General features: G+C 36.2%; 1 protein-coding gene across 4 annotated transcripts in view; it reads left to right on the top strand.

The window, feature by feature from the left end:
• The window catches only part of LOC124442169 (utrophin-like), a 91,669-nt gene that overhangs the window by 74,123 nt on the left and 5,260 nt on the right, over positions 1 to 12,286 (top strand). For 3 of the 4 annotated variants that reach the window (XM_046992650.1, XM_046992651.1, XM_046992652.1), the window contains 11 exons: positions 176 to 335; positions 2,907 to 3,088; positions 3,815 to 3,848; positions 4,420 to 4,551; positions 5,090 to 5,277; positions 6,425 to 6,569; positions 7,213 to 7,397; positions 8,642 to 8,786; positions 9,589 to 9,770; positions 11,183 to 11,324; positions 11,689 to 11,876. In XM_046992650.1, the coding sequence (XP_046848606.1) occupies positions 176 to 335; positions 2,907 to 3,088; positions 3,815 to 3,848; positions 4,420 to 4,551; positions 5,090 to 5,277; positions 6,425 to 6,569; positions 7,213 to 7,397; positions 8,642 to 8,786; positions 9,589 to 9,770; positions 11,183 to 11,324; positions 11,689 to 11,876 (1,683 nt within the window). Of the gene's footprint in view, positions 1 to 175; positions 336 to 2,906; positions 3,089 to 3,814; positions 3,849 to 4,419; positions 4,552 to 5,089; positions 5,278 to 6,424; positions 6,570 to 7,212; positions 7,398 to 8,641; positions 8,787 to 9,588; positions 9,771 to 11,178; positions 11,325 to 11,688; positions 11,877 to 12,286 lie in introns of all 4 variants that reach the window. The other variant, XM_046992653.1, reaches the window with a different exon arrangement.

The following is a 12,286-nucleotide window of genomic DNA, read 5'->3' on the forward strand; positions in this document are numbered from 1 at the left end:
GTAACTTGCTTGCAAAACCTAGTTTAATTTTCAATAAAGCTAAACTGTTGGTACAGGTCGCAATGCGAATAGACACAGTTTTCCATCGTGCTCTACATTTCATGGATTTCTTATTCTTCATCAACAAAGCTTATGAACGTTTCGATTTATAATGATAATTTACGTCGTCTTTTAGTCTCAACAAACATTTGAATAAACTGAAGGAGTTCGAAGATTGGCTCGAGAAATCTGCTGCTCTGTCGCAATGGCTCGAGATGACGAATAGCAAACTGGACTGTTGCTCCGAAGTATCCGATGATGTTGACGAGCAGGATAAACAAAGGACATTTTTGCAGGTTAGTCGTTTTTATTTTTATTTTATTTGGGGGGGGAGGGGTGATTAATGAATGCTTTGGTCTTCATCGGGAATGATCGTATTTTGAAACTTGAGCTTTTGTACACTCCATTGTAATGTCTTCACCGGGAAGAATGGAGGAGCAAATTTAAGTTCTTAAATGCCCGCAGTTTTATGCAATACTGTCTAAAAAGATCTGATGTTTAAACTTATTCTTCATATACTCCTATTTAGTATCTTCTTCGGGATGATCTTGTGTTGAATACTTAGTGCGTACGTAATCTAGCGTAAAACTCAAGTTCCTATATGCACTCCTGTCTACAGTGTCTTGATTTAATGTTGTTATTCGTGTTTTAAAATACGGTAGTCAAATGTTTTCACCAATAGTGATCACAAGGTGAAATTGAAGTCCACCATTTAAATGCACGGCAGTGTAGTGTCTTCGTCAGAAGTGAAACCAAAATTTTAGTTCTTGTAGAGCTACTCCAGTCGAGCGTCTTTATGCAGACCTATCAAGTATGTTAAATTTTTTTGTGCGTGATTACGATTTCTGCTCCTTTTCAGCGAATGATGAGTCAGACTTTGTTTGTATGAGCTTGAAAAAGTACTGCTTCATATTTAAAGCGCCCTTTTCAGCTAAAATTTTTAAATGCGATATTCGATCTAGGTGTGATTTCCAATAAGTCGTTCCATTTCTTTGACATTTTAAAGTTGGCAGAAATGCTTCTTTTAATGTACCTTGTCCGTCGTTTGAGAAGTCTGTAACGACTTACTTTTGTGACGTCATTCATGTGAGTTCTCAGTACGAGATGTATATTCTAAATACCATGAATTACATCAGAATTTGGCTCGACCTAGACATTATGGAACAACGGACAAGGTCCATTGAAAAGCAACTTTAAACCGCCATAACAGAAGACGATTTTGACCAAATTGAAAATTTTTCAAGGATAACCTAGACATTGCATATCGCAAATAAAAGTCTTTGCTTATATCGGTATTTTAAGAAAAACATGCTGTTGGTAACAAAATTTGATTATTTTAAAAAACATTACTTTAGAGACGAATATGTTATACTTTTAAAAGCTACCCTATTTCAGAAAATAGTAGAAAACATAACCTTCATAAGTAAAACACAGCTAGTTCATGATTTTGTCCAGTATCTATTCACTACGGAGTACTCAATTGTCCGTTATTAACTTTTATTATTATTTTTAAAATCATTTTCTACAAATTTAAAATGTTGCCATTCTACGCGTACGACATTGCAACTCATTACCTCTTTTTGCTCCTCGCTGGCGTTTGAACAGCATGAAACAATACGAGCACGTGTGTTCCCACACGTGCATCTCTTGAATGTTTATCGATGCGTTTCGAACAAGAACACAACAAAATTCTTCATCTGGCTCTCACGAGATGTTTTTACTCGAGAATCATTTGTGTTGAGAACAGGCATGAGAAACCATAAGGTTTTTCCATCGTTGTTTAGGAAATTCCTTGTTCTGCAAAGTTTTTATTTCGAAGAGTCTTTGTTTTTAGAATCGTTAATAGCTTAAGTGTTTTACAATGGCCCGCATTCTATACGGCATGCAATCAATTTAACGCCTTTCTCGTCATCATTTAATTTTCAATCTCACGATTCAATTGAAAATCAGCCAATAAAAAGCAACAAGCGGGTAACTGTGTTTTCGATATTCGACGCACAAACCAATCATATCTTGAGATTCGTCCGTTTTTATTTATTTGACCAATAGAATTGATTCTAGCGTGGTTTGCGTGGTAAATTTAAATCCCGATTTGATTGTTATGAGTAAAGTCGAGAACGAAAATCACGCAAGACATTTGTGTATGCAGTGTTGATCTCTTCGCGTGTTGGACTCGATAAACTAAATGTATTGTTGAAAATGCTTTTCTTGAATGTTGCAAAACGTAGAAACGATATGAACAATAATTCTATGCACGAGGTAACGTAAAGGGATGCATGTTTGTCTATATGTGTTTATTTTGTCTCTACAATGTGACTTTTTTCGTGAACGACTTTTATCGTTATGTTTGAGATATATCGTTCGTTTTATAATTTGAAACTCTGTCTTGAGCCATGTTTATAATACACCATAGTAAGTTGGATAGACCTTAGTCTCAAAATCATATCCCTCAGGATGAAGAGACTACACTTGTGTTGATAAAGGCTCAAGTTTCACTATCAGATCACTCTTAATGAAGACACTAGACTGAAATATATAATGACTCAAGTTTTAACATCAGATCATTCTTGATGAAGACACTAGGCTGGAGTATACAAGGACTCAAGTTTCAACATTAGATCACTCCTGATTAAGACACTAAACTGGAGTATACAAGGACTCAAGTTTCAACATTAGATCACTCCTGATGAAGACACTAGACTGGAGTATATGAACTCGTGTTTAATATGCGATCATTTTTCACAGTGTATAAAGCTGCAGCTGGCATTTCAAAAAATTTTTCCAATCATTTTTGCTGCATGACTACCGATAAGCTGTAGAAGTCACATAGTCAAAGTGACTTATTTTACCTGTTTGTCGTTCTTCAGAAATTTGTAACAGAGAAGAAATCAAACGAAGAGAGTATAAACGACGTACTCAATCTCGGTCGATACATCGTTACAAATCAGTTGATTTTACGAGAAAAATATCAACACGTGAACGATGATGTTGTCAGGTTCAAAGAATTGTGGAACAAGATGCTCGTCAAAGCCGATATGTTTTGTAAAACGTAAGTAGCTATATTCGCGGTTAATTTTGGTAAGATCGACGTGAAAACGAAGGAATCGCATGTTATCAAGCTGAATGTTTTGCATCAAATACTCCGACATTAAAACTAAAGGTTAGGAGTTGACATCGGAGCGGCTGCTACTCCGACATTAAAGCTAAGGGTCAGGAGGTGATATCGGGGCGGTTGCTACTCCGACATTAAAACTAAGGGACAGGAGTTGATATCGGGGCGGCTGCTACTCCGACGTTAAAACTAAGGGTCAGAAGGTGACATCAGGGCGGCTGCTACTCCGACATTAAAACTAAGGGTCAGAAAGTGACATCGGGGCGGCTGCTACTCCGACATTAAAACTAAGGGACAGGAGGTGACATCGGGGCGGCTGCTACTCCGACATTAAAACTAAGGGACAGAAGGTGATAAGCTGCAGGTTAACTGTCATTTTAACTGTTTATGAATAGCCTGCATCCTGTAATGAATTTTTACTAAAAATGGAGGAAAATCATTAGCAACTGAATTTTGCATGACAAATCTCTCCAAATTTTTCGTGTTTCTGGTGTTTTGTGCCTCCAGGCTTGTTATGTTTCGAACATTAGACGAAGTATGGCTGATATTTTTAACAAACATAAACGCAAGATAACCTTTTATCATAATTTTTTTACGATTTATGAACATGATTGCCTCTTGTTGCAGGATTTGTCTCTTGATTTCAAACCTATATTTTTTCAGATTTGGCATTCCTTTTACATACATCGATATGAACGTAAGTGCCTTTCAATATTATTTGTGCTGAAACCAAAAATTCAAGGCAAGAAAATCCAGAACAGGGGTCTCTGAACACCGAAGTCCACTTGATAGTGAACTTTTCATTGTTTTAAATGGTTTTCTTAACGGAAGTAAAACTAACCAGTAGAAGCTCTATTCAAGCTTACTTGAAAAACTACAAATGCAATTTGAAGACAAGACTCGCCATAGCTACAAAATCCTTTTCATACTTCCAAAACACCTTTTTAATTACATAAGTCTCTCTTGTTTTTAACTAAGATTTGACTGCCATAATTCATATAACAATTGTTGCTGCAGTGCAGCCCAACGTGCAATTTTTTTTAAACTGAATTGGTCTGATGAGCGTAGACTCTCTCCCACCTGTCTTATATAGTTGCAAAATTCTGAACAGGGGGACTTAAGCTCATTCCATCAGTCTGTCTGGTAAAAAAATAAGGTCAAACTGTAGCTATATACCTCTAAAAAATGTAAACTTTTGAGTTTCTAATAAAATGGCTTCGATGAGACGTAATTGGTGCAGAAGTTACTAAAATATTTTATTTCCATAGTTGGATCCATTGGCTCAATGGAAGAAAAAAGTCGAGGAAATTGAAAAATGGATTGTCGAGGCTCGAGAAAAATTGCTTCTGAAAGACATAAGAGATTTCGCGGCATTGAAAGCATTGCCTGAGATCGCCACAGTAAGTGGATTGAATTCATTGTGTCGTGTGTTTAAGAAGGTCGATAGTTATAAGGAAATTTCCTGGGACACCGGCAAGGTTTTTTATTTGGGAGAGTGGAAACTCCTCCCCATGCCTCTTTTTTGGGCTGTTATTGAAGCCAAGCAAAATTAATTCTCACATCAGATAGATGGGAAAAATCTTTGGTTACAATAACAATACTCGATATTCTTAGTTTTAAGTCATTTTACTGTCGATGCTCGCGAAGCGGAGAGTCAGTGAACAACTAATACACATTTATATCAATTTTTATAATCTTATGTCGTGCAACTGCCTACACTCACATATAACTATTGGGATATTACAGTTAGTTAACAAATCAAAAACGATTGCTTAAGGATTTAGGTTCACAAGATCGTTCATAGCATGCTCCCTAAAATAAATGAAATTGACAACGAAAATTTTTGTGATGTATATGCAAAGCACAACTGAGACCTCCTGTAATTTTATTTCAACATGCTTTTTCAAGATTGCTTAAATTCCTTATCTGTCTCCTCAGGATATCTCAAAAGGCATCGAAAACTATTGTTTACCACAGCTGGATGAGCTTACGTCACGAGCACAAGATATTCTCAACGAAAACGAAGGAAAAGCAAAGAGTTATAACGCGGAGGTGACGGCAACAATTAGTAGAGTTTCCAAAGAGATCCAGGATCTGAGAACGTACACAGAATCACAGAAAGTTCAGTAAGTAAAACGTATTTATATCCATCGTGTAAGCCTATTGGGCAAGCGACATCGATTGAAAATACGCTTTTGTCGTTTTCGCCTTTTATCGAACTTTACAATATAAATTTGTCGATTTTTTTGCAATTTTACTAGCTTATGTGCAACATTTGAAGGCCATGTTGATACGACGTCGGTTATGGATAGTGCAGCGTGAATTTAGGCTCTTTTGCGTTATCTCTATTTCTTAAACGTTTTTATTTAATAAATTCGATAACACCATGCATACATCACACTTAATTATCATCATACTGTGTTGGTGAGAGCTCAAACGGAGTTGAACATGCGAACACATGACTCTTATGAACAGCGGCTTGAATTTTCTTCTTAAGTATTGTTGAATGGTCTCGATGTTATTTTTTGATTTTTGTGTGAAGGATAGTAATTATAGCTGACTTGCCGGGTGAATACAAAGTGAAAGGCAAAGTACAACTGAAAATTAGAAAAGACTCTAAAATTTTTCGTTTTGTATTTGCAAAGATTACTTATAAAAAGCAGGAAATTTTTTGACGTCAGTGTAAAGTGTTGTTGAGGTTATTACAAAAACACTCCACGTATATCTGCTTACATGAATTCGTCATTGCAGGCCGAAACGTATAAACACCCACACAACTAATGATGTGCGGAAATGGACAAGCGACCGATAATGCTATAAGCAGTATCGAGCGATAATGCTATCCCCACTTTTTGCAATTGTTTACCCTTTGTACTTGACCTGTCCTTTCACGTCTTTTTATATACGATAGAAAAAATAAATCAACTACAAGGGCTTTGCTTGGAAACATTAGCTAAATATAATTTCGATTGTGGACTGTGAAAGAAATTCTTTCTTTTCTGCTTGTTGACTTTTTTTCCTCTTGAAAGTGATGAAAATGCTTATCGTAAAAGAATTTATATTTTGAGTGGTGTCTTCTCATACAAAACTTCTTTGTTAGCGTGTTTTGTAACCTTTCTGTAATTTCTGTCGGTAGTACTCGGGACAAATATATAATGACGTATTTTCATAACTATGACGAAAAGGTTCAATTATGTAATCAAATGTAAAGAACAGTGAAACTCCTCAGAGAACATTTGCAGTACAACAAAATCTTGTCCCTGCATCTTTCAGCGTGCGAAATGAAACGCTGGCCTTCTTTACTCAGAAGTTGAATGGCTCTGAAGCGATGGTGGACCGCATTCTCGAGGATCTGAAAAAGTTGAGAACCGTTGAAGCAGAAGCGAATGCTGTTCGAGATCAAGTGAACTTAATTAAGGTACCGTAGTAACACTTGCAAATAAGTCTGGAAATTTTCACTTCTGATGAAAACAACAGACCGAATTATATCAAAATAAACTGCTCAAGTTTACTACTGGGTATTATACAAGAATAAAGTTGCCCTGTATCCTGTGCATAGTGTTTTGTTGGTGGGGGAAGGTTGGGAAAACAAGCGTCCTTTAAAATTCGTTGTTTTTTCAGTATATTATATTACGTTAATTATAATTCATTCAGTATGACACCATGTGTGGGTAAATCGTTATGGTTTGTCGCTTTCAAAAGAAATATTTTCTAAATTTCAGCAGATTCGTCTCTAAACAGCGAGACGTCATTTCGCACAAATAAATTTTTCTTTTTATTTCGTATGCATTGAACAACAGCCAAGTTAAACCTCGTATTTCGTGACTACAAAGTAATCTTTATGCATATTTTTCACACCCTGACGCCCATTCTTTGTTTTATCATGCACACTTGAATATTCTAAAGACATTATGCGGAAAGTATATGTCCTGCCTAGTCTGAGTTGTTTCTGCTGCTCGTACTCGCATTCGTAAACATCGCACGAGGTCTGACCATGGGGTTTCCTTCGGTGGAGTGTTTATTTCTAATCTTTTTTTGTTTTCTTTGAATTTGTGAGACAGAAATCCGAGGAATATCTCCAGGAGCATTTGTTGCAATTCGAGGAGTCTAAACGGCAAATTATCGAGATGGAAGATAAGGGCTACATCTCTACGGATGGTTTTGAAGGCACTTTGAAGGTCAAATCCGCGGAATTGGAGCCTCGTATATCGGCCGTAGAAAGGCAGTTTGCCGATACCAAGAACAGGTAGGAATATTATGTTATGTTTATACATGTTGATATAATCTTTCTAATGTTTATTTAGTCGCTGTGACTCATATTCTTTATCCGTTGCATATTTAGAATAGCAATGTATGTATTATGTCATAATTTTTTACATTCAAAGGCTTTCTAAGCTGGCTGCGTGTACATTTTTAACGACTGGTCAATTTTTCATAGATATATTTCCGACCTTTCTTCAAGCAACTCAGCTTTTTGCTTTGTACTGTTCAAATCTGTAGTGTGTAGTTACAGCTACTCAAAATACGGTTAAGGGCTTTACGTAAAAATGTTATATGAATGGTAAATTTAACTGTCATTCATTTCATATATCAATATTTGCTGTAATTTGGAATTAGTAAAACGTAGACGGTATTTAGTTTATTGACTGATTTAATAACTTAATGCTTCCACAAAATATCAGAGCGCATGGCTTTCCTTTCTCCCTTTTTAATTGAAAGTCATACCTGGTTCAAATCCATGCGACATAGTTGTAATTTAAGGGCTGTTCATACGAACCCAGCTAGCTTGCTGCGATTCATAGTGATTCATGATCTGATCCATTACTCAGATGGATTTATGATCTGATTTTGAGACATTGAAAAGTGTCGTGCGTAGGTAACCTGTAATTTTGAAATAGAAGCTATTTTCACGAGGTGTCTTGAGCCACATCATAGTGACTGAGTCACACAAAAGGTTGGATGATAAAATTAACAACCGATGATATTCGCCTAGTTTTGACGCTTCCAGAGTAATCTAGTTAAGTTTGAGGTAATAAATCTTTGTTGTTGTAACTTAGGAGGTAGAAATACGGAAATAGCAATACGGGAATGTTTAAAAATAAAAAAGAAAGATGCGATTGGCAAAAGATCTTTGAACTTGTATTGTTTAAAACGAGTAAAATTAGAAGAAAGTTAATGGGAGAAAATAGGGAAACTTTGCATTTTTCTTTGTTTGATGATTATATTGTGTGTTACCAAGCGCAATATATCTTGGTCTTTTCTAAAATATAATATCCTACGTGAGGAAACTCCTACATGAATGCCACTTGGTCGAAAAGAAGTATTATTTTGTTCATGGCGGCAGCATATTGAGACTCTCCCAAAAATCGTGGACAAAATTACAACATAGTTTCAATACACTAATTGTTGAATTGGATTTTTGATATGCTTTAACTACAAACGGGGTATGTGACAAAGTGAAAATATTTTAGAAATGTTTTTTCTCCTTAGACTCGCAAAAGGCGTCATAACTTTCCACGGTCACCACAAGGATGACGTAAAAAAATGGCTGCGATACTGCGAGAGAAAAATGAACGAAATCGATAATGACGTCGCCGACATAAACCAAGTTTATGATGAATATTGCAAACTACAGGTAAACACATTGATATAGTTCATGCTGTGATGGTCGTGGCGATCGCACGTAGTCAATATCCTTTTGAATCGATAAGATCTAAACCCAAGATATTTTGCCAAAATTATTTCCATGTGGATCTCTGTAATACATATGAGAGAGTTTTATAGCTTGGCATTTACGGCAAACCTCAACTACCCGCATTTTATTTAGGTTTGCCGTTTTGAGAAAATTTGAATTTAAGATGGTGTTTTGCATTTGTAGCCTATTTTATAATTTCCACTGCCTATAGCTCGAAGTATACTCAAATAAAAATGAACCGTTGAGCATTGAACGTCACTTGGCTGTCTTAAATGTGTTAAAAGAACTTTGCCGTAAATCGCTTACCGCAAGAAAGTCCCTGCTGTTTAATGGCCCTTTTACACGATCCGATTGGTCGGATCCAACTGTTTCGGTTCCGTCTTTTGGTTGTTTGTTCAGACCGAATCAGACGGTCTAATAATTTTGGTGATATTTATATTCGTTGAGATGTTTATAGTCGTTTGAGCAGCCATTCGTGTTATCCAGAACATTTATCAATGTATTTATTGGATTTTTTTTCTTGTTTTCAAGTCTTTTTCAAGTCTATGTAATTTGGCTAGTCAGCTTCCTTTGATCTTGTCGGATCCAACCGTCGGAGGCTAAGTTTATATGTGTTCACACGATCCGTTTTTTTAGGATCCGACAAATCGGATCGTGTGAACGGGCCTTAAACATGAACCGCAATACCACAATCACGTGACTTTTTCAACGTCGGTCAAATCGCATATTTTTTGTTTCCAAGGAACTGAGGCGCGAAATTAGCAAAGGAGAGCAAAGTTATCTGAATACGCTCGAGTTAAACGAGAGATTGATAGCCGAGGCAATGTTGAACGATCAACAAGTGAACGAATATCAGGGTGAAATGATTTCGATTGCAAAGTCAAGAAATAAACTTCAGAGGCGACTTCAGGAGAAGAATTCAAGGTTGGTAAAACGATGTCTTAACACATTGCGTTGTAATAACAATTAACGGGTACGACATTATAATTGTGATTTTTTACTCTGGCCTTTTTTACTGCATGTGTTTAAGTAAATCTTTATAAAGACTACTAATTGTGCAAAATACGACGCAATGTTTTTTTCTGTCAATTACAAAATTTTTTTACAGTGATGTCGTCGGGTTCCTAGTGTTGTAGGGGGGGGGGGGCGGAGTGCAGCATAGGTAGCATTGGCTTTTGTTGTGGTTTTGCATGGGGAGCATGGACACTAGTTGGTTTTATTAGATTTTAAAATGGTTAGCATGAGTGTCCAGTGGGTTTGATTGCATTTTTAAGTGGTTAGCATGGGTGTTCAATGGGTTTGATCTTATGTTTAAATGGTCAGCATGAGTGTTCAATGGGTTTGATCTTATGTTTAAATGGTCAGCATGAGTGTTCAATGGGTTTGATCTTATGTTTAAATGGTCAGCATGAGTGTTCAATGGGTTTGATCTTATGTTTAAATGGTTAGCATGAGTGTTCAATGGGTTTGATTGCATTTTTAAATGGTTAGCATGGGTGTTCAATGGGTTTGATCTTATGTTTAAATGGTCAGCATGAGTGTTCAATGGGTTTGATTGCATTTTAAATGGTTAGCATGGGTGTTCAATGGGTTTGATCTTATGTTTAAATGGTCAGCATGAGTGTTCAATGTGTTTGATTGCTTTTTTAAATGGTCAGCATGAGTGTTCAATGGGTTTGATCTTATGTTTAAATGGTCAGCATGAGTGTTCAATGGGTTTGATCTTATGTTTAAATGGTTAGCATGAGTGTTCAATGGGTTTGATTGCATTTTAAATGGTTAGCATGGGTGTTCAATGGGTTTGATCTTATGTTTAAATGGTCAGCATGAGTGTTCAATGGGTTTGATTGCATTTTTAAATGGTTAGCATGGGTGTTCAATGGGTTTGATCTTATGTTTAAATGGTCAGCATGAGTGTTCAATGTGTTTGATTGCTTTTTTAAATGGTTAGCATGGGTGTTCAATGGGTTTGATCTTATGTTTAAATGGTAAGCATGAGTGTCCAGTGGTTTTGATCTTATGTTTAAATGGTTAGCATTAGTGTTCAATGGGTTTGATCTTATTTTTAAATGGTTAGCATGGGTTTCCAGTGGGTTTGGTTGCATTTTTAAATGGTTAACATGGGTTTCTAGAGGTTTTGATTGCATTTTAACATGGATATCATTGAGTTTGATTTTCTTCAACAATTAATTTGAGAAGTAGTCACTTTCAATTGGTCAGTCAATCAAATGCATCAGTTGAATAAGCGCAAGTTTCATTGAACGTCATGTAAAACTTACGATATACAAGTCTATGTCCAACATACATTGTGTTTATTTACTGTTGAACTGTTGCAGATTATATGCGAGACTTATTGAAGGTTTAAATCAGTTATTGTCAAGCTCCATTCACACGTTCGAAGAAGTTGAAACAACTGTTAGTCTCACTACACTGTCCGACGACTTCGACACCGCCACGGAGCAAATGGATGGTGCTAAGGTATGATCACATACTAGTAAGTAGTAACTTACTAGTGACGTAACCAAGTGGTAGCCATAGAAAAATCTATATGTTTTAGATTATATTGTTTAAACTATAATTATGGCCACATCAAATAAACAATAATTATTGCCTTTTAACTGCCCCCAAACCTCCCCTCCCCCCACTGCTGCTTATTTGCCCTCGTATTACAATCTCTTGGTTTGTACGTTAAAAGGGCAAATAAAGTGGTGCTGAGTTTTTTGCTTGTCTGTTCTTTCTTTGTTCTACGAAAGCCCGACTTGGCACATCCCCGCTACCCCAATATCCTCCGCCTTTTTTTAATGATTAGAATCTCAATGAAAACTTATAAAACTCTTTGCAGAATGTTGCCGAAAGTGTAAGCAAGCTTGAAGCAATTGCGACAGAGAACTTGGAACTGGCTTCAAAAATTACCACGTGTGGTATTCTTATTTTAAATGAAGAAGATAAAGTGGAAGTGGATGAGAAAATTAAGAAATTGAAGGAATGGGCCAATGAAATAACTGGAAAAGCTCGGTCTGAATTCAATCGGTAAGCGACTTTGTTACAAATTTTACGCTCAAATTACGTATAGAAAAATAGTTTTGTCATTTCTAAAAAATCATATTAACATTATAAATGAATAGATCAGACCGGAGTACGAGTGTAATTAGAATTATATCTCATCCAATCACTCCATGTAAATAAATGCTGCAGTAAATTTAGTGTAAGAAAACTCAAATTTCGAAATAAGGACGCGCGTTTCAACATCACGAAGTCACTAGATTGGAGTATAAATGGACTCAAGTTTCAACATTGGATGATTCCTTATGAAGAAACTAGACTGAAGAATATAGGATATGTTTGTACTATCAAATTTCAACATTAGGTAACTTTTGATAGATTGACATTTGAGTGGAAGACATCGCACACTTGAGTATGTGTATGGTGGACCGAATATA

The sequence above is a fragment of the Xenia sp. Carnegie-2017 genome, unplaced genomic scaffold (assembly GCF_021976095.1).
Source record: "Xenia sp. Carnegie-2017 unplaced genomic scaffold, XeniaSp_v1 HiC_scaffold_20, whole genome shotgun sequence".
Lineage (NCBI taxonomy): Eukaryota > Metazoa > Cnidaria > Anthozoa > Malacalcyonacea > Xeniidae > Xenia > Xenia sp. Carnegie-2017.